Source organism: Balaenoptera acutorostrata, chromosome 11, assembly GCF_949987535.1.
Source record: "Balaenoptera acutorostrata chromosome 11, mBalAcu1.1, whole genome shotgun sequence".
Taxonomy (NCBI): domain Eukaryota; kingdom Metazoa; phylum Chordata; class Mammalia; order Artiodactyla; family Balaenopteridae; genus Balaenoptera; species Balaenoptera acutorostrata.
In genome coordinates, this window is record NC_080074.1 from 104303597 (window position 1) to 104326094 (window position 22498).

General features: G+C 51.8%; 2 protein-coding genes across 5 annotated transcripts in view; one reads left to right on the forward strand and one right to left on the reverse strand.

The window, feature by feature from the left end:
* WASHC1 (WASH complex subunit 1) overlaps nucleotides 1–12098 on the reverse strand; it is a 50651-nt gene extending 38553 nt beyond the window's left edge. Inside the window, exon 1 of the mRNA XM_028163521.2 lies at nucleotides 12059–12098. Within this exon, the coding sequence (XP_028019322.2) occupies nucleotides 12059–12083 (25 nt within the window). The 5' untranslated portion in view covers nucleotides 12084–12098. The remainder of the gene's footprint in view (nucleotides 1–12058) is intronic.
* Nucleotides 4277–22498, forward strand: part of IQSEC3 (IQ motif and Sec7 domain ArfGEF 3) — a 101935-nt gene continuing 83713 nt past the window's right edge. For 3 of the 4 annotated variants that reach the window (XM_057555898.1, XM_057555900.1, XM_057555901.1), the window contains exon 1: nucleotides 4544–4893. Coding sequence is in view for 1 of the 4 variants with exons in the window: in XM_057555897.1 (XP_057411880.1) it covers nucleotides 4361–4893 (533 nt within the window). In the remaining 3 variants the exon portion in view is untranslated. Of the gene's footprint in view, nucleotides 4894–22498 lie in introns of all 4 variants that reach the window. The other variant, XM_057555897.1, reaches the window with a different exon arrangement.

Consider the following 22498-nt stretch of genomic DNA (forward strand, 5'->3'; position numbering starts at 1 on the left):
GCCTAGAGCCCGTGCTCTGCAACAAGAGAAACCACTGCAATGAGAAGCCCACGCACCGCAACAAAGAGTAGCCCCCGCTCGCCGCAGCTAGAGAAAGCCCGTGTGCAGCCATGAAGACCCAACACAGCCAAAAATAAATAAGTATATAAAAATTAAAAAATATTTTTAAAAAAGGCTAATAGGAAAATATTATAAACAACTTCATGCCAATAAGTTTGATCTTCAGATGAAATGGACACATTCTTAAAAGACACTTATATCTACTTCCTATTGCTGCTGTTTACCACAAAGATGGTGACTTTTTTTTTTTGGTCGCGCCACACGGCTTGCAGGATCTTAATTCCCCAGGGACTGAACCCAGGCCCACAGCAGTGAAAATGCCAAGTCCTAACCACTAGACCACCAGGGAATTCCCCCATTTAAAACAACACAAATTTACCATCCATCTTAGAGTTCCGGAAGCCAAAAGTCCAAAATGCATCTCACCTCGCTAAAGCCAAGGTATTGGCAGGATTGCATTCCTTCTGGAGGCTCTGGAGGAGAATTTGTTTCCCTCCCTTTTCCAGCTTCTGCATTCCTTGCCTTTTGGCTTCCAGACAGCAATTGCCTCACTGTGACCTCTGCTTCTGTTGTCACATCTCCTCTCTGACACTCTTGCCTCCCTCTTACAAAGACTCTTGTGATTACACTGGACCCATCAGATAATCCAGAATAATCTTCCCAATTCAAGATCCTTAACTTTACCTCATACTTAAAGTTGCTTTCGCCACATAAGTTAACATATTCACAGGTTTTGGCGATTAAGACAAAGGCATCGTTGGAAGGTCATTCTGCCTACCAGAGACACAAATTGCCAAAATGGATACACAAAGAAAGAGAATGTTGAATAGCCCCATATCTACTAAAGAACTTGAATTTGTGGTTTAAAATTTTCCCATAAAGAAACCTCCAGGCTGGGATGGCTTCAGTGGTGAATTATGTCAAACATTTAAGGAATAAATGGAACTTGACTCATCATACCAAACACAAAAATTAACCTGAAACGGATCATAGGCCTAAACATAAAAGCATAAACAATAAAACTTCTAGAAGAACACATAGAATATGTTTTTGGCCTTGGGACAGGCAAAGAATTTTTGATAGGACACAAAAAGCATGAACTATAAAAGAAAGAAAGAAATTTTTCTTCATCAAAATAAAAATCTCATCAAAAGACAATGTTAAGAAAACAAAGGTAAGCCACAGACTGGAGAAAATATTTGCAATGCATACATCTGGCCAAGACTACTTTCCATAATAAATAAAGAACGCTTACAACTCAAAAATAAGACAAACAATTCACTAGAAACAGTGGGTAAAGAAGGTAATGGCCAAATGGCCAAAAGCACATGAGAAGATACTCAACAGCATTAGTCAATAGGGAAATACTTACTAAAGCCACACTAATATACTCCTGATTGATAAAGTAAAAAAAAAGAGTAAAAATACCAAGCGTTAGCAAGGATGTGAGACATCTGAACCTCTCACATACTGCTGGTCAGAATAAAAAATTGTACAACCACTTTGGAAAACAATCTGACAGTTTCTTATTAAGTTAAATATAAATATATTTAGTATATGACTTGGCAACTCCAATTCTAGATTTTTCCTTCTGATAAGACACATGTAACATAAAACATGAAACATATGAAAACATATGTCTACACAAAGACTTGTCCTTTAATGATCATAGCAGCTTTATTCAAGATAACCAAAACCTGGAAACAACTAAAATGTCCATTAATAGGTGAGTAGAAAAATTATGGTATACCCATACCATAGAAGACTACTCAGAAATAAAAAGGAACAAACTATTGATACTTATAAGAGAATAGATGAACCTCAAAAGTATTATGTTGTGGGAAAAAAAAGAAGACACAAAAGAGTATACACTCTATGATTGCCATTTACATGAAATTCTAGAACAGGCAAAACTAATCTGTCTTGACAGAAAGCAGATCAGTGGTTGACTGGGGATGAGGATGACGGCAATTGACTGCAAAGGGGCATGAGGTAGTAACCTCATTTTTTGCAGTGATGGAAATTTTGATTAGACGGTGTATATATTTGCAAAATTCATTGAACTGTGCACTCAAAGTGGGTACATATTATTACATGTGAGTTGTAACCCAATAAAGCTTTTTTAAAATGAAACAAAAAAAGTTAAAAATATGAAAACACTTGGGCCCCATTCCAAGTGATTCCAACACAGCAGGACTAACATGGGGCCCAGAAATCTGCATTTTAAACAAGCTCCATAGAGAATTATGCTGCAGGCTGTTTCCCTTATAGAAATAGTATTGGTTTCTATGAACACCCAACTCTTATTTAGACAACAAATCAACTAGGCAAGCAAAGAAAATTCAGAAGAAAAGTGTTTGAGTTTCTGTGGGCACTCATTCCACCCCTCAACCTCCATTCCTCAGCTGGAATACTGGTCACTACCAAAGCATCCTCCTGGAAGCTGGCTCAGCTGCGGCTAAGCTTCCTTCACGCATTCTTTACAAAAGGAAGTCTGCTAGGAAAATGAATGGGAGGAAAGCAAAATAAAAATACAAGTGCAGAGAAACCAATATATTTATTTGCAGAGCACAGATCCTTTCCCATAACGTCATTCAAGTCTGGCACCAGATGGGCTTGGCTGGCCCAGCTCACAGGACACGTGGTACCAACAGATATGCCTACTCTGGGGGGAAGAGCAGGTCCATAGGGAGGCTGGTGGCCCACCTGTGTGGAAGATACAACAGTACAACAGATATGCTAAGGGTACTCATAGCCCAGAGGAAAGGGTCATTTTTTTGCCAGACTGCATTGAACAGAGGTGCTCTATTTCCATTCCTTAGTCTTTTCCCGCTGCCTGACATAGCTCCCCTATCTTCCTCTGTTCTGCTTGTTGAAGCACCTCCCATCCTTCAAGGCCCAGCTTGACTAACACCTCCTCTTTATCAGATCACCATAGTCAAACACGACTTCCCACTCCCCTGAACTCCTATGGCACTTGGCTCGAAGAGCTCTTACAGAAATATTGATTGGTATTTTAGATATCCATGTGCATGCTGTATCTACTCTACTAGGTTGTAATCTTGCTTATAGAAACTATAACTTATGGTCCATGCTAGGGCTAGACTACATCGTTCCTAGTACGTTACTTGGCACTTAGTGTGTGTTTTATGTACATGTATTGTAGAAAGTAATGAATGATTCAGTCCATGCGGATTCCTATCTCTGAGCTTTTGCTTATGCTGTTCCCCCTTTCTAGAAAATCCTTCCCACTTCAAGTGTTATTCCCTCCAAGGAGCCTTCCCAAATCCCCAAGCTGTTGGGCTCCTATAGCGCTCTGGGCAATCTCTATCTTATCACTTACAACTACCGCCTTATATTGAAATTAAATATTTACTACCTGTTTCTCCCACTTAATCATAAGCTTCAAGAAGCCAGAGTCCGTCCTAGTCATCCTTATCTTACCACCACCTAGCACAGTGTTCGGTGTAGTATGCATTTCATAAATATTTTTCAAACAGAATGCTCTCTTAAGAAGTTTCTGGAAGCATTAGCCCTATGACACAGAGGGCCCGGTTTATTTAGTCTGTGTTCCCATTAGAGTGGCCAAAACTGTCCTGAGGTCTCATTCCCAGAGAAAAGCCAGCGTAAACAGCCTTCCCACCCTAACTTTCTCCTTGGCTGGAGAGGTAGGACCAGACGTTCTCTGGGGTCCCTCACTGTCCTCGGATCCTCCCGATTCAGGGAATCCCCCAGCAGGACAGACCGCCGAGCGTGCGGCCTCTCCTCAGAAGGGCTTTAAGGTGGACCCCCGTCCTCTGGGATGACTGCACATAGGAAAAAGAACCCGTGACCTTTCAGACCACGTCTTTTTAATACACTTCTCTCTCCTTTCACCACCTTTCCTTTCTCCGCGCCCTCGTTCTCCCAGCCGCTCTCTCCTCCTCCTCTGTCCTCATCTGCTTCTGCTCTCCGACGGGTCCCACCGCACTTTCCCGGTGCCGCCGCTTCCTCCTGGCCGGCTTTCCCTTTCTCGCCAGATCCCCCTCATCCATCCCGGGTCTCTTCGTTTATCCTGCTCCTCTGCCAGCCCTGCAGGAAGCCGAGACTCCTCACGAAGCTTAGAGGTGGGGGGGGGGGGGGAGGGGTGGGCCCTGGCGCCGCGGTCCCGCCCCTCGTGCGTGTGTGAATGTCCGTGTGGCGGTGACGCGGCGCCGGCGGAGAGGGAGGCGAGCGGATCGCCGGGGCTGCTCGGCTCCTGCGCGCCCTCGCGCTCCCCGCCGCCCGCCCAGGCGCAGGCAGGGCGCAGGCGGCGGGCGGCATGGAGAGCTTGCTGGAGAACCCGGTGCGCGCCGTGCTCTACCTCAAGGAGCTCACGGCCATCGTGCAGAACCAGCAGAGCCTCATCCACACCCAGCGCCAGCGCATCGACGAGCTGGAGCGGCGGCTGGACGAGCTAAGCGCCGAGAACCGCAGCCTGTGGGAGCACCAGCAGCTGCTGCAAGCCCTGCCTCCGCCCGGGCTCGTCCCCCCGTCGCCAGCCCCGCTGCCGGGCGCCCCGGCCACCGCCGCCGCCGGGGCCCAGGAACAGCTCCAGGACCACGGACAGCTCCCGCCCACCGCGCCCGAGAAGCCCCCGCTTCAGCACCACGGACAGCTCCTGGCGCAGCCCCAGCCGGGCCCCAGCGGCAGGGCTCACGCATCCCAGCCGCCCCACCAGCACCCGGCGGGGCCCGGGGCTGTCGCCGACAAGGAGAAAGAGCGTCCCCCGAGTTGTTGCGCCGCTGCTGGAACCCTCCTTCAGCACAAATCCCCCGCCGCCCTCGGCAAGGGCGTCCTGAGCAGGAGACCCGAGTGAGTGGGGAACAAGGCACGGGGACCAACGTGCCGGGAGGAAGGGAAGCAAATGGGCGTGAGGAGGGGACAAGGGGGAAGTGGGGTGCACCTGAGACTGAAGGACTAGGGCCTTCAGTGTGCTTGCGGGGAGAAGTGTGTCAAGGAGGTTTGGGGGAAAGGAGGGAATGAGATCAGTGTTTGAGAGGGCTTGGGAGGTGTTGGAGCAAACGGGAGTATCCCAACCATCACTGGGGGCAAAGGAGGAAAGAAATGAGGGTTATTGGAAACTGGCAGATTTTAAAGGGGACAAGACTGGGGGGGGCAGATTAAACTGAAGAAAAGAGAACAGTTGAAGAATCTTTTCAAGTTAGGAAAAATCTGGATGGGAGTTTAGGTAGTAAAATTATTCGAATGGAGAGTGAGCTATGAAAAAGACGGAGGCTTGGCAAAGAGACATGTTGAGAGTTTTAAAAAGGGCAGGGTCCAGGAACCGTAGATCTGGGGTCTGAGGGGATTCAGAAGGCAGAGCACGAGGCTGAGAGGCAGGATGATGTGAGAAGGCAGGGGGGCTGGAGACAGAGGAAGAGGAAGGGTGGGAGAAAGCGTTTCCCAGAGGAACGAGGTGACTCTTTAACTGATGCAGTGGGAGTCCAAGCCAGGAGTGGCTCATTTGGCGAAGCTTACTCTGCTCTGACCTGAGTGGGCACCTTTCTTCCGAATGCCCACAGACCCGGAGGGGTGCAAGGTAACAACCCACCAGGCCCACAGAAGTTCCCTTTACAGTGCCAGGATTCAGTCTGGTTATAGCTTTTTCCTCTGACTCAAGGAGGATTTCTGTGCAGGGTGCTAGCAATCGTGGAAAGGGGATAATGATGAGAGAGACGGTTGGCTTACGGAGATGGTATTTGGATGGAATTCCTGTTTAAATCTCTGTCGTGGCTGGTGACTGAAAACCTTGCTTCCCCCTGGTTATTTGGTGATGACTGGAATCCCATGGTAGGTCCAGAGAGAAATATGCTCATTAGCCCCTGATGAGAAACTCTAGGACTTCAAGCTCTTTCTTTATGCCCAACGTCCATGAACTAGAGATACAGGGAGAAGAAATGAAAGAGGATTGGAATATTCTCTCCTCTGTATTGGGAAGGCTGTGACCACGTCAGCTTCCCTTCTCTGATTAGACAGGTGATAGAAGAACACCTCACGGGAAATCAGAACCTAGTCAGCACCTGACCCTGACGATGGGGCTGCTGAGGGAGTTGGGGGCGGGGTGGGAAGGGTGGAGAGCCAAGAATCATCTTCAGCAGCCTTGGCGTGCTTTAGTCTAGGGCTACTTGTGAAGATTTGATGCAGACTCATTTTCTCCTCACATCTACTGCAGAGTTAGACAAGTCGGGTCAGGACACAGGGTAGATTTGACCAGAACTTTGGGTCCTTAGGCAGAGGACCCAGGATGATCCCACAGCATTTGATGCAAGTCCCAAGAAGATGTGGTTTTCCTTCCTACCTTCCTCAGTGGCCCATTTGCCCTTCCTTCAGTTTCACGGTTTTCTTTCCTAATCTGGCAGAAAAAGCAGAAAGTCAGTTTTCCCTCAGTGCTCATGGCTCAGCAAGAGGCAAAAGGCAAAAAAAAAAAGAAAAAAAAATCCAAGATACTATGTGGCTTTTTCCCCAAATACGGGCAGCTATCCCATTCCATTTCCCGGGGGACAGCCACAGCTTCCTGGGAATTGTGGTTCTTCACCTGATTCCGCTCCTCATGTCCTTTGGTGTCTCCCTCCTCTTCCACCACATCCCCACACTCTTTGCATCTCTTCAGGGGACTGTGTAGGCAAGACCGGGATAAGGACATTGCTGTGTCCCCCAAGGTGGCTTAAAGAGCCCAAACTCTCCTGCTCAGGTGCTCTTGCTGGGAATCCAGGGATTTTAGGAATCACCTGGATTCCTACCCATCCTCACATGTCAAAACTGGAGAGAAACCGTCGTGTCCTCATCTCTCCTTCTCCCTTGTCCTGCTTTTGCTTCCCAAGGGAGCAGAACAAAAAATAAGTAGTTGAAATGGTGGAAGAGAGTGGAAGTTTTGGAAATCTTTCACTCGGGAAGTTGTGCCAGGCACCGAGAGGTTAAAACCAGCAGTAACTCCTTCCTTTCTCCAGATCCTCCAGCTTTTCCCCTCTGGTCCCCAAGCCTGGACACCCAGAGACTTAGAGAGCTGACACGCACACGCATGCCTCCTCCCTCTTCCTGTAGCTCCCTCCCCGCTCGCGTGGGAAATCACGGACATCTAGGCGGACTGAATGCCCTTTGGATCACCCATTTCTTCCCACTGTTTTGCTTAACTTCAATCCAAGTTCCCCCCCCGCCCCCCGCAGAATCTCAGGAAGGAATCATCTTTGCTGACTACATGTTTAGCCCCACCCTGCTCTCCACCCACGACCCCAAATTTGCATGTCTTGTCCTCCTCTGCCCAGCCTCTCAGTGGTGTAGGGCTAGATGCAGGCGGCCGGCAGGGGTACCTCTCCGTGGATCGGGGGACATGGGGAGAGGGAGAGCTGAGCCAGCAGCCCCCTCCCTGAGGCCTCTCCTGGGGATCTCCCTGATGAATCAGTTCTCTACTGGGCATGCTGACGTAGGAGGAAGAGCCGGCAGAGGGGGTCCCTGGGTCATAATTTTGCTGAAATCCGTTCTCATTTCTTACTTCCCCTTCTCTGGACTCATTAGGCTGAGAATGCAGCTCTGGTGAGGTTGCTGAGGGGTGGGTGAGGGCTACTCGGGGCCAGGCAGCGTGAGATGCATTATCTCACCGCACAGCTTATCTCTTAGCCCCAGAACTCATCTTCCTCCCCAAATCCAGGAGAGGCAGGAGCCCTGGGCACCCTAGGGCTGGGAAATAATAGACTGTTGAATTGTCATCAGATCTGCATTAACATGCAACCTGGCCTCTCTCCCTCCTTCAGCTGAGGGAGCTACGAAGGTGATGGCCTTGGAGGTCGGGCCAAGGAAGCAACAACGTGGGTGTGGGTGAGCTCAAAGACATCACGAAAGAACGACACCAGAGGGGTTAAAATTCTTTTTCTGCTGCTTCCTGGCTCTTGCTAAACTCCAGCCCCCACTGCCTTTGCCTCTTAATGAGAGCAGCAATCTAGCTTCCTCCTCTTTATTTTTATTTATTTATTTATTTATTTATTTCTTTATTTATTTTTGGCTGTGTTGGGTCTTCGGTTCGTGCGAGGGCTTTCTCCAGTTGCGGCAAGCGGGGGCCACTCTTCATCGCGGTGCGGGGACCGCTCTTCATCACGGTGCGCGGGCCTTTCTCTATCGCGGCCCCTCCCGTTGCGGGGCACAGGCTCCAGACGCGCAGGCTCAGCCATTGTGGCTCACGGGCCCAGCTGCTCCGTGGCATGTGGGATCTTCCCAGACCAGGGCTCGAACCCGTGTCCCCTGCATTAGCAGGCAGATTCTCAACCACTGCGCCACCAGGGAAGCCCTCCTCTTTATTTTTTTAATCAAGGCTCACAGCATCTACAGAATTGATTATCCCTTTCCTGGCTGGAGCCAGAGCCTCAGCTTGACCTGGCAAAATCCCCTCCACGTCATGGAAGCACATGACCCGACCTGAAGCTCCTGGCTTCAGTGTGGCCACAACTTCTCTGTCTGAGCACATGTTGGTCCACCCACCCAGCCGTGCATTTAGAGCCAGTGGATCCCAGGGTTTGCCCAAGTCCCCAAGCCCACAGGCAGAGGATTACTGGAGGGTGGCGAAGATTCTTGCCTTATAATTCAAATTCAGCACCTACCCTGGGCTCCCTACCTCCAAGGGACCATGAAGTCCGAATAGCTCCTGTGTTCTCCTCTTCCTCCCTTGTCTTTTTTTATACCCCTCCTCTTCCTCCCTACTTTCCCCCTTGTCCTTTTCCTTTCTTTGCTCTTACCCTTCTTCCCTCCTCTCAAATGTTCCCTCTCCTGTATTTTCTTCCTTCCATCCTTTGCTTCCATTTAAGCTGCGTAGGGAAGTCTCCTCCTCTCTGCTCCCATCCTAAGCATAAACTAAATCTTCAGTCATCTTTTGAGCACCACGGTCTCATGCTACCTGGAGGCCAGGGCACAGCTGGAAGACCACTGGATGTGCTTTTTAGCCTGTTGTCTGAGATGCTGATTGGAGCCGGCATCCCTGCTCCTACTGAGTCAGGGTTGTCTGCCTGGAGGTGGCAGACAGCCAAGACTGGCCCCTCCTGGGAGCTATTAAGAGAGTATGACAGTCTGTCTGTCAGTCAACTCTACTGTATCAAGCATCCGGTCCGTTCAAAATCCTGCACTCTGTGCTGCGAAAAGACAGGAAAGACGCCGACAGTCCTTGCTCAACACACTCGAGACACAGATCTAGAAACATCTAAATAAGTGGAAGCAGACTGCAGGTGCCCAGAGCCATCCTCTATCAGGACAGAATGGGGTTAAGAGGGTGAGCGTACAAAGCATGTTCAGAGCCCAGAGAGGTTTCCTTGGTTGGCGTCAAGGGCTTATGTCAGGAATAGCGAGAGCCAAGGAGAGTTGGAAGGGGGACGGAGCGGGGAGGAGTCGATCCACAGAGATGTCTGTGCTACACGTGCTTACCATCCCACCCTCTGACCTACAGCCCCTGCCCCCATCATCCCTCCCCTGACCAGGCTAAACCCATCAACGTGGGAAGGAGATCTCAGTGCCCGGGGTCCTTTCTGCCTTGCGGCCAAAAGCCCTTCTTGCTGAGGAAGCGACGTTACCGCCTTGCTCCCTTGCCCTCTGTCCTCCGTCTCTTTCCTATCTCAGCGAGGAGAGAACTTCTGGCTGCTCACCTGGAAAAGGGGGCCGAATGAAGGCTCACTGACAGGAGGGCGTTGGGTGTCTTTTGCTCACTCAGCAGCTGGTACGGAGCAGGCACTTGTGACGATCTGCTGTCCCCTGCCTCTCCGAGGGCCTGGACCACCGTTCTTCCCTCCCTCTCATCCAAAAAGAAACCAGTCACCCCGGTCTCAGGAAAACCCGACGGCCTCCCTGCTGCTCAGCAGCCCGTGTGCCTTGCTCCACCGCCATCTCCTTCCTACCCAGAGCCCTTCCTGGACCCACACAGGCAACACCAGAGGCCCTTGCACAGGCATTTGGCGCGTCTTCCTCTTGGCCTGAAACCCAGCGGGAGGAGCAGCAGTTGGTCCTGCTGATTCAGCAAATATCTATGCGGCCTGAGTTTCAAAGGTCACTTATGAAAAACGGCAGATGGGGGCCAGGTCTGGGGCGGAGAGTGAATGAAAGGGAGGGTGACATGAAAAAGTGGGGAGAGCCAGGACAAGCAGCTGGACCCTGGCTGGAAAGAGGCTTGGATCTTAGATTGAAGTCCCATGTAAGGGGTTTCTTAGTAAGAGGTCCTGGGGATGCTTTCATTGCACCTGGCAGATCCCCAAATGCTAGGCCATCTGGCAGGACCTCCGAGGCTTGGGCCACTGCAGCGCCTTCCTCCTCTGCTTCTGGAAAAGCACAAAGCGCGGGTTCCCACACAGGCTGCAAAGGGTTTTTTGTTTTCACGCGGGCTTTGGAGGTAGGCATACCTGGGTATGAATCCTGCTCTACCACCTACCAGCTGGGACACGTTACATTCACGGTGTACCTTCTTTGAGCCTTGGTTTTTTCATTTATGATATGAAGAATAATATCTACTTTAAAGGGTTGTTGTTAAATTTTAAAATTAGATAGTTTTTTTTTTTTTACTGTTTCAGGCACAAAGTAAGTGCTCAATATATTGTAACATTTCTACGGATAAAGAAACCAGGGCCCAAGGCTCATCCAGAGTTAGACCATAGCTATCGAGGAGAATCCAGGTTCAGGATTCCTTCAGGAATTCTTCCAGGCCACCTTTCTACAGTGACCTTTCCTCAACCACTCCCCTACCTCTGGACAGTGTGCACCCAAGCTATTCCAGATATGTGAATGGGCGCTTGCCTTAAAATGCAGCTAGGCAGGGCAAATCACCATCCCTTAGTGATCTACAATGAGGTCTCACAACTGTAGAGCTGGGAAATGCTTCCTTAAGCCCAACCTAAATTTCTTCGGTTGCATTTTCAGATTGTTTGCACTTCTCTTAAGGACACTGAAGGGATCTGAGCTACCACCCAACACCCCATGGGGATGAGAATGACCTCATCCATTTTCTAAATGGGGAAACTACCGTCTCATCTAGTATGCAGACGTGACAAGGACAAAAGTGGAGAGTGGGGGCCTGGAGTCTGAGCCAGGAGATTGCCTCCCCTTTGCTGGAATGAAAGCTGAATCCATTGCTCCAAATTCTTCCATCCCGGGAATGGAAGGGAGAAGGGAGAACCACACTTTGCAGGACTCTGAGGTCAGAAAGCGAGACAGAATAGCAGGGAGGGGCCGAGAAACGGGGAGGCCTGACCCGACGTGGGGTTCTGGTGGAGGCTGGGGGGGAGGGTGGCCGGAGGGGGACTCTGCTTTTTCTGGTCAAGCCCAGAGGGTAAAGGAGTTTCTTCTCGTAAGGACCCTGTTAGATGCAATACCTTCTAGAAAACACAAATGGAAAAGAAAAGGTGGCAAGGTGGTCGTGGCTGTGTGTGTGTGTGTGTGTGTTGAGGCACGGCGTGGGGCAAAGGCTGTCGTGCTGTTGCTGTTTGGAATATCCCATCTGGAGGGTTATGTAACTCTGCACTGCCGATGTCCGGGCTGTGCTGAGCGCTCCCTTTCCTCGCCAGCTGGGGCCCGGGCTCTGTGGACAGGGGGCCTGCAGGCCTGTCCAAGTCCAGAGAGTGCCCCCCTGCCCCACACCCTCACGCTGTATGGTGGCAGGTCATTTCCTCCGGGCCACAGCTGCAGGGGCCGGAGGGCCTTAGGAGCTGGACCAGGGTCTCCCAGCCCCTCTGGGGAGTCAGGTGAATATCAGAGCTGGAAAGGTCCTGTTAGGTCATTTGGACCGAAATTCTCATTTGGCAAATGAGAAAACTATGGTCCGAGACAGAAGTGACTAGTGCTTCCAAACTGGTTAGTGGCCGAACTAGGTTTAGAACTCAGCTTTTCTAAACTCTTCATCCAGTACTCCCGTCAATATAGTGAGGGACCGAGAGGACCAGTCAGGACTGCTCCGTGGGTGTGCATGGCCAGACTTACCGGTCAGGACTGCTCCGTGGGTGTGCATGGCCAGACTTACCGCGAGTTATGGGGGCTTCAGGCATTCCACGGAGGTCTCTCTGCCTTCCAGAATATCTCGCCTATGCCAGCAATTCCACAAGTAGAGATTCCTTTGGGTACTTCAAGGTTATCCCCCTCGTTAAAATGCAAATTCTCCTAGGACAGGAGAAAAACAACACATTTGGCTCTATTAGACTGTTGCACTTCAGCATGAAAGAGTTTATCTGAGCAGTTTCTGAAGGGCGGGTTTGATAAGGGAGGAGAATGCCTAGCGGCCAGGGCAGGAGGCTCGTAAGGCATTGAAGGGCTCACGGGGGACGCTGTGAAGAGTCTAAATGGTCTTCACCTCCACCGCATTTTGCAGAGAATTAGCACTGCCTTGCCTGGGCCTGGTAAGCAAAGGGCAGGGACGCAGGGCACTCACTCCCACACCGGCTTGTCTTGGAAAAGTAATTATCTGGGCTGGAGATGGAATACTTCCCCAAGGAGCTTCATGTGTAAAAGTCATAACGCAGGAATTTAAGGAGCATCCTGGTGCTTGGTAAGCACTTTTGATCCTTTCTAGGCTCTTAAAATAATTTTTTGGACGGCAAAATTTCACACAGCTCTATTGGGGTTTGTCATGGTGGGGATGAATGGTATGGGGGATGGAGGCCAGCTCAGCACCTAGTAGGTGTGTGATGTGTAATGCTGGAAGGAATAAACTCTCAGTGCGTAGGGCACAGGCAGGCCCATCCACCCGTGAGTGGAGGGAGGGGGTATGGAGTCAGGGCTGAAGAAGGTCTCAGCTGGAGGGAGCCCCACCAGGGGGTGGGTTGTGCCCTGGCCCACGAGCACAGTTTCTGCAGCTGAGCACCTGGGAGATGCTGGATCAGAGGCTTAGCTCTTAAGGCCATCTGGGGAGTGAGGGGGACCTGGGTGCCCCTCGCAGCTAACAGATCCCACCTCAATTCTACCCGTGAGTATGGAGAGCCCTCCTCCCGCTCTGCCCCCAGCCTCTGCCCAGTCCAGTCTTCAGCCTGGGAAGCTGCATTAAGAATGAAGCATGAGGGACCTCCCTGGCGGTCCAGTGGTTAAGACTCCGCACTTCCACTGCAGGAGGTGCAGGTTCGATCCCTGGCTGGGGAAAGAAGATCCCGCATACCGTGGCACAGCCAAACAAAAGAATGAAGCATGAGAAAGCCCTTGGAGTGTTTCACCTCAGACACCCACACACACGGCCCGTCAGCAGGTTGAACCAGAGATGGGAAATGGACCTATGAGGATGGGAGGGAAAGGAAGCCGGAATCGTGGCCATGTCTCCGGGTAGAAAGAGACAAAGGAGAGCTGGATTCTGGGGTCCCACTCTGGCCCGGGAGAAGCAACAGGAAGCCGCATCCGGCTCCAGGCCTCTCCTCTTTCTCTGCCAGGCAGTGGTGTCAGCTCTGGTGAGGGAGACGTTAGGACCCTGCCGGGAGGTGAGTGGATGTGAGTCTGGCGTGGCTGTGTTTGTGGGACTGAGGGGGTGCGTCTGAGCGTGGGTGAGCGTTTTCCTGACTTGGGCTGGGGGAAAGGGGTGAGGACCCCACCACACAGCACAGGCCTTCTCCCTGTCTCCCCACCCCCGGGGCTTGTCACCCTGTCAGGATTCTGGGTTCGTTCTCCTTTTCTCTGCGTGCTTGTTTCTCTCTTCTGGCCAGCCAGTTCCTCCCGTCTGTAAAATGGGATGAGTCAACAGTGCCTCCACGCCCCGTTTTCTACCCCTCACTCTGCCTCGAGCGTGAAGGAGACCTGGCCTCTGGAGGCTGTGAGCTCCTGGGAAAAACGCTGCCGGGCGGTGGGCGGCGTAGGGGCGAGACATCTGGGGGTCTAGTGACGCACTGTGTTTGGAAGCTCAGGTCAGCAGCAGCAAGATGCATGCCAAGCTGCAGCGTCATCTTCCCTGCACCTGACTTGGCCTAGCTGTGGCCACGGACGGGCGCCCATGACCTCTCTGGGCTGGACAAGTCAGGTCAAACCAGCTGTCCCCCTGCCTCCAACCAGGAATGCACTCCCCATCCCAGCAGAGAGGCAAGGGAATTCCACCATTTCTTCTGTGATAAATGATTCCAAACTACCACAATTTTCATTCAACACATCAATCCAACACAATGATTATTTAAAACAGCAACAGCAACAAAAACTCTGCAGAGCAGTTGGGAATCTCTTGCCTATGTCTAGTTTCAGCGTTTCCAGTGCACAGCCTGGTCTTTACAAACGGAGATGCCCTGGTGCTTCCAAACCGGCTGGCTGGGCATCTTGGACATTCCTGGAGCTACTCAACTCGTAAGAGCCCATGGGCGAGGGCCAAAGGGAATTCCAGAGGCAGGTAAAGGCAACGCGCTGCACAGCACTGGATTGGGGTGGGGAGGGAGCCCAGAAGCCAGACTGAGCCCACAAGCCAGGACTCCCGAGTTCGATTGCTGTGCCCACCCTCACAGACCCCAAGTGTGAGCTTGCAGCAAACCGCTCCCCCTTCGCTGGGCCTTGGTGTCCCCTCTGCCCAACGGGGACAATCAGTCTTTGCCCACCTTTGGGCCCCTCTCTGCCCTCACTTCACTGAGTCTGTGGCAAAGCAGGGCTGTTCAGAGGCTGCTGCAGCAGAAAGCACTTACCTCAGATGGGCAAAGTGACTTCCAAATGGTAAGAGCCTTAGGAAGGGAGCTCAGAATCCACTCTCCATTTCGAGATAACAAAGGAGACAGACCCTGGGGCCGGGTGTAGGGCGGCCAGGCCCCGCAGGTCGGGGAGGGCGGGGTGAATTCTGCCGGGGCTTCCGGCTCCAGACTCCCAGGAATTTCCACGGGGCCCCCTCTGGACATTCGCGCGTCAACAGCTGGAGGGGAGCGCTAAGGATGCAGCCCCCTCCTTCACCCCCCCCCCCTCGCCCGGAGCCTGGGGAAGCCCTTCCGCGGGCGGCGCATCCCAGGGGCTCCGCGGGGGCGGACCCGCCGGGCCGGGCTGGGCTCGCGGCTGCGTCGGCGGCCTGGCGAGCGGCCGGCGGGCGGCGCGGAATCTACCCGCCCACGCGCCCCTCGGCGCTTCCCAGCGGGGGCGGCAGAGCCAGCCCCCAGCCCGCCGCCCGGAAGCCGCGCGCCCGGCCCCCATCCCGGCGTGGCGGCTGCTGAGTCACGCGCCCGGGAAGCGCGGCCGCTGCCCCCCATCCCCCCACCGCGCGCCCGGGCCCCGTGGGGCTGGGGAGGGGCGCGTCTCGCGGGTGCGCTGCTCCCCTCCCCCCACCCCCGCGGCCCTCCCCCCTAGCCTGGCGAGCCGCCCGCCCACGTCGTCTGGGAGCATCCCAGCCGCGCGCCTCCCGGGGGAGGAGCTTCCGGGCTGCGACCCCGCCCCAGACCCGAAAGGCCGGGCCGCTGCCCGAGGGTGCGGGCGCTGCGGGCGGGACGTGAGCTGCTGTCCCGGCCTCCGTGGGCCACTGCCCGGGCTGGGGGGAGGGCCATCGCCTTCCTGGGGGAAGCCGCGGGGGCGGCTCAGAGGTTCGGGATCAGGGTGGTGTCAGGGAGGGCCGGTTCTACCGAGCATCCACCTCCCTAGCCTTCCTTGTACCCGAATCACCTTGGCCAGAGAATCCCAGCTCCGGCTTAGCCTTCCATGTCTATATTTGTATTTTGTACAAATACAAGTCTTCGAGTTCTGGCCCAGCCTGTGATAACCATAGTAGTTCAGAAGGTGGCCTGGGGTTTGAACCCTGACTCGGTCATGTACTAACTGTGATCCTCAGCAATGACAGCCTTGGCTTCCTTGTCTGTAAAATGGGGCTAGGATTAGTGATAACCTCCCAGGACCGCTGTGAAAATTCAGAGTTGATGCCAATGAAGCACCGAGCAACCCAGGCGCCTGGCGCAGTGGGAACTCGAAGGACAGCAGTTATTTGGGGACCCCTCTGGCAGGAACTGGGCCAGAAAGTGATTTTTGAAGGTAGAGGCTTCCCGAGGGCCCCGAACAGGGCTCCTCCTTCCCTCCCTGACAGCCTCTCAAATATTTGAAGACGGTCAGTCCCCCTCCCTGGCCTTCTGAACCGCTCCCTCCAACCGCCTCCTTTTCTTTCTCCTTTTCTTTCCGGTGAGCACACTGACACCTACACTTTCTGCTCCACGTGGGTCTGGTGGTGTCTCTGCCCACCTGGTCACTGGCTTCTAGCTCCCAGAACACAGGAGCTGGACACAGCCCTGTGGCCCAGGAGGTGTGGCCCGGCCAGCGGGGGCAAGGGGAGTCCCTCCTTCCCCCTTCCCCCCTCCCCCTTCCCCCCTCCCCCTTCCCCCCTCCCGCCTCCCCCCAACCTTGCAGGTTCTGGACCCTGCCTGGCTCTGGATGGCACCTAGGAACCCACTGGCTTTCTCGGCCCCGGGCCACACAGATGGGACCTGTCAAACGAGGTCAATGAAAGTCCCTGGGCTCTCTGCTGTCCTTCCACTTCTGGCCACCTGTACTTCTCTGCAAGTGGCTTTCATTTTAACACCCAAAGAGCTGAACTTTTCACATGGCTCTGTTGGTTTTCATTTTGTTAATCTGGTTGTGTTCTTTTTAAAAGTTAATTTACTCTTTTCAAACAGGTAATACTTCGACATAGTCCAAAATTTGGAAGATGCAAGTGTTTTCAGTGAAAAGTGTCTGCCTGCCCTTGTTTCCCACCCACTCACCCCCAACCCTACCCCCATCCGCTGTCCCCAGCAATTACTGTTGGAAATTTCTTGTGCATCCTTCCAGGGATAGTGTATGTATATTCAAGCAATATATATATATATATATATATATATATATATATATATATATATATATATACTTGTTTAGATATGTGTATGTTTCTTTTTACACAAATGGTAGTATACTATATGCTATTCTGCACCTTGTGTTTTTTTTTCCCCCTAATAATAATCTATCCTGGTGATCCTTCCATATTCAGTATAAAAAGAGCTGTCTCATTCCTTTCAATAGCTGTAAAGTATTCCATTGTGTGGCTGTGAATCTAGGTCCTTTCTTCTCGTCTGCTGAGCGTGTAGAAGGCAAGCTCTGGGTAGCCTGCCTCTGTGTAATCATTTGGGGTGGGCTTTTCTGAGGGTGGGGTGGGTGGTGGATGGGTAGACAGACATTATCCAGGGGCTCCATTTGAACTTGGCCCTCCAGCTGCGGACCTGCTGCTGGAGCCTCCTACAGACATTGGTAAATTGCGGTAGAAATAAGACTAAGGGAGCGGGCTTCCCTACCTGAAAACGCTTCACCACTCTTCCAGCTTGGAAGAGTTGTCTGCAGTCCTCAGGGCTGGGGGAGCTCCCAGGATATTATAATCTGGTTCAAAATGAGCTGAAAGTGAGTCCTACAGCCCCACCTCCTTCAGGAAGTCTTCCTTAACTGATCTAATAAACAGAGTTTCTCATCGCCTCTTCCCCTACTTCCCACCCTGGGCTGAGCACACTCCAGTCCTTGCTAATGATGAAATTAATTCTTCATTCCTGTGGCTTAAAAGTGCTTGTTTTCTTCTCTCCATAAGTATATGCTTACGGCATCTGTATTCTTTCTTTCACTTAACAAATATTTATCGATTATCTGCTGTGTGACAGTTACTGTGTCAGGTACCAGGGTACAGCAGTGAGCAAAAAACCCCACATCCCTTCAGGAAGCTTATAGACAAAAAATAAACAAGTTTAAGAATGAAAACATAGAGTACGTCTGATGGGATAAGTGCTCTGGGGAGAAATAAAACAGAGCAAAGGGGCCTGGGAATAAAGGGATTTGCAATTTCAGACAGGGTGCCCTGGGCAGGCCTCCTGGAGAGCTAAGGCGGCACCTGAGAAATGCCCTGGAGGAGGGGTTCTGTGCCATCTCGGGGTGGAGCTTTCCTGGCCGAGGCAGGCGCAGCCCAGAGGTGAGTGCGGGAGCCTGTCTAGTTGTTCAGGTAAGACAGGGGCAGAGGCAGCGCAGGGAGAGTGGTCTGAGGTGAGTCAGAGACTTTGGTGGGTGGAGGGAGGGTGGGAGCGTGCAGGGCTGCAGCAGATCTTGTAAGAGGTTCTCATCTGGTATTTCCAAATCCACCAGGCAGTGTTTGGAAAGGCGTGGGGACATTTTAGCTGTCGCAGTGGCTGGCAGGGTTAAACGGGGGGAAGCATTGCTCTGCTGGCATTTAGTGGGCAAAGGCTACAGCAAACACCCTCTAGTGCTCAGGACCATCCCCACAAGGAAGAATCTTCCTGCCCCAAATGCCAGCGTTTCTTGTTGAGAAACACTGATAGGGCCTTGGAACCTATGGTGAAGAGTTTGGCTTCCACATTAAGAAAAACTGGGAGCCAGTGGATGGTTTTAAGCAGAGAATGCTTCAAAGGGACCTCGGCTGCTGGGTTGAGCTTGGGTTGAGAATAGACTTGAGGAAGAAGCAAGCCAGCCGGCAGCAGGGAGATAAGGTAGGAAGTGGTTGTGAAGTCCAGGTACGAGACGGAAGTAGCTTGGACGAGAGGCCATGGCAGCAAGTGGGGATAAGCAATCAAACCACAGGACTTCCTGCGGGATTAACGTGGGTATGAGAGGAAGGGGAGTTGAGGATGAGTTCAAGAGTTTGGACTGAAGTTACTGGAAGGATGAGACGGGGACATCGGAGGGGGTCGAGTTTTAGCCACGCGAAGTTGGGGATGCCTGTGAGACGTGCACTGGAGAGGACTGGCAGGCCTTTGGATGGACTGGAGATAAAAATTGGGGAGGGCTTTTAAAGCTTCAGGGCTGGATGACACCACCACCGAGTGAGAAAAGAAGACCACAGAGGGCCGGCATGGAGCCTTGGAGCGCGCTGGTGGCAAGAGGTGGGGATGGGAGCTGAGACACAGAGCCAAAGAGGTAGCGGCAGAACAGCTGCAGAAGCACGAGGTGTCCCAGCGAAGAGGGGTCTCAGCGAGGACGGCGGGAGCAGAGTCACCTCCCAGACGGGGTGAGCAGGGAGGAGAGTCCATCGTGCAGCGCGGAGGTCATTGGTGACCCTGAAAAGCACAGCTTGGGTAGAGCAAGGGGCAGGGCGGAAGCTTGTTTGGTGTGGGTTTAAGAGAGAAGGGAAAAGAGATTTAGACAAATCAACCCGGGGTAAAGTGTGGACCTTGACTAGGTCCTAATTCAGATGAAGCAACTGGAACAAGACATGTTTAAGGCCATCAGGGAAATTCGAACACAGATATTGGAAGTATTGTTACTTTAGTGAGCTATAATAATGATACTGTGATATCTTTTCAAAGTTCTTACCTGTTTAGAGATACATTCTGGGTGAAATGGTATTATTTCTGGGGTATGCTTTAAAATACTCCAGCAAAAAAGATGAGGGTAGAAGACTGGCAGAAATGTATGTTTGAAATTTCTCTAAAAGGAAGTTTAGGGCTTCCCTGGTGGCGCAGTGGTTGAGAATCTGCCTGCCAATGCAGGGGACACGGGGTCGAGCCCTGGCCTGGGAAGATCCCACATGCCCTGGAGCAACTAGGCCCGTGAGCCACAACTACTGAGCCTGTGCGTCTGGAGCCTGTGCTCCGCAACAAGAGAGGCCGCGACAGTGAGAGGCCCGCGCACCGCGATGAAGAGTGGCCCCCGCTCGCCGCAACTAGAGAAAGCCCTCGCACAGAAACGAAGACCCAACACAGCCAAAATAAATAAATTTAAAAGGAAGTTTAGAAGATGACAGAATGGGAGGGACTGCAGAAAGTGAGTATAGAAAACTCTTCGGTGAATTTTGCTAGAAAGAAGAGTAAAGAAATGGGGTGGGGCTTCCCTGGTGGCGCAGTGGTTGAGAATCTGCCTGCCAATGCAGGGAACACGGGTTCGAGCCCTGGTCTGGGAAGATCCCACATGCCGCGGAGCAACTGGGCCCGTGAGCCACAACTACTGAGCCTGCGCGTCTGGAGCCTGTGCTCCACAAGAGAGGCCGCGATGGTGAGAGGCCCGCGCACCGCGATGAAGAGGGGCCCCCACTTGCCGCAACTAGAGAAAGCCCTCGCACAGAAACGAAGACTCAACACAGTCATAAATAAATAAATAAATAAATAAATAAAAGAACGTGAATTTCTAAAAAAAAAAAAAAAAGAAATGGGGTGGTTCCTGCAGGGGGAAGAGGGTTCAAGACAGAAGATTGTTCTTGAAGCTGGGAGCAACGGTGGCATGTTTGTCTCAGCCAACTGCGGGGACTGGCCGTCCACAGGAGAGGCCCTACGCTGGACACTGCAGGGAGGCTAAGGAACACGGCCTCACTGCCTGGAGGAAAGGAATAATAATTTAACAAAAGCTAATTTTTTATCTTGCACTCACTGTGGGCTGGGCGTTGTGTTAAGTGCCTTACAAACTTTATCTCAATATATGTCTCAATAACTTCTTTTTTTTTTTAATCTTTATTGGAGTATAGTTGCTTTACAATATTGTGTTAGTTTATACTGTACAGCAAAGTGAATCAGTTCTACGTATACATATACCCCCTCTTTTTTGGATTTCCTTCCCATTTAGGTCACCACAGAGCACTGAGTAGAGTTCCCTGGGCTCTACAGTAGGTTCTCATGAGTTACCTGTTTTATACATAGTACCAATAGATATATGTCAATCCCAATCTCCCAATTCATCCCACCCTGCCCCTTTCCCCCTTGGTATCCATGTGTTTGTTCCCTATGTCTGTGTCTCTATTTCTGCTTTGTAAATAAGGTCGTCTATACCAATTTTTCAGATTCCACATACATGCGTTAATATACGATATTTGTTTTTCTCTTTCTGACTTACTTCACTCTGTATGACACTCTGTCTCAATAACTTCTACAATTGGGGGCTGAGGCACAAGAGGGTCAGGAACCGCTGCCGCCCCCCACCTCGTTCAAGCAACCACCAAGAGGCAGCGTCCAGATTCAAACCCGGGGGTGTGATTCTGGCGTCATTGCCCTCAGCCTCTCTCCTCCTGCAGACGATTGCAGGAACGATTGCAGGAACATGCATCCAAATGGCCTCCGCCCTGGAGACTGTCGTTCAGGAGGAGGTTAGGGGAAGGAGGGCAGCCAAGTCTACTCTAAAGGAAGCTCTCAGGATTCCGACGCAGCTCCCCACTCAAGAACCATCAGAATAGATCAGCCTGAATCGGCTAGCTGGGGGCTGGGGAAAAAATGAAAATATGTTGAGGTGATGAGCTGAGCTGTACGGGAGAAAGGAATGTGGAGAGAGGGAAGCTGAGCGTTTATTGTTATGTAGGGATGGAAATTTTATTTAGGCTCCTCAAGGGCTGGAGTCCTATCTGGACCTCCATTTAACAAGTAGTCATTGAGTACCTACTGCATTTCAGGCTCTGCTGTAGGTGCTGGGGATTCACAGCAAACAAGTCAGACAAAGACTTGGCCATCATGGAGCTCACATGCGAGAGGAGAAGACAGATGTTAAACCAGGAAAGTAACTCATGTGTATATACACTCATAAGGACTATAAGGAAAAATAAGGGGGTGACTGGGAGGAGGGAGTTTGACAGGTAAGACCTCACTTAGGCAGTGACACTTGAGCAGAGAAATAAAGTGAAGGACAGAGTCATGGGAAGACCTGAGGGAAAAACATTCTGTGCAAATGCCCTGGGGCTGGAAGAAACACATGTTCAAAGAATAGGAGGGAAAGGTGGAGAGAGAGAGAGAGAGAGAGAGAGAGAGAGAGATAGGGTTGGAGGGGTCCTCCAGAGGGGTTTGTGGGGTGGAAGTTGTTTGGGTGGCGGTTTTGAGCAGGGAGCAATGTGATCCACCCCTGCAGGAAAGTCAGGGGGCTCAAGGGGCAGAAAAGGGAGAGCAGCTTGCAGAGAGAGCCCCGCAGTGCAACCCGCAGCCATTTTTTTTTTTTTTTAAAGGGAATGCTATTTATTTATTTATTTATTTTGGCTGTGTTGGGTCTTCGTTTCTGTGCGAGGGCTTTCTCTAGTTGCGGCGAGCGGGGGCCACTCTTCATCGCGGTGCGCGGGCCTCTCATTATCGCGGCCTCTCTTGTTGCGGAGCACAGGCTCCAGACGCGCAGGCTCAGTAGTTGTGGCTCACGGGCCTAGTTGCTCCACGGCATGTGGGATCTTCCCAGACCAGGGCTCGAACCCGTGTTCCCTGCATTGGCAGGCAGATTCTCAACCACTGCGCCACCAGGGAAGCCCAACCCGCAGCCATTTGATCTTTACTCATTTATTCAGTCTTTCTTTCAACATCCACGTACTAATTTCTGCCGTGCGCTAGGCATTTATGTACGTCTTCTAATCTCATTTTCTCCATACAATCCTAATGGGAAGGTATTATTATCCCCATTTCACAGATGTGATAAGTGAGGCCCAGAAAGGTTAAGGTGACCCACCGAGGTCACACAGCTACAGTGGTGTCTTCAAGATTCACACACAAGCTTTAGCCTCGTACACCCTGACGTAGCTATCCCCACCCTAGGGGAGTCCCCTGCGTTGGGGAAGTGCCTCCCAAGT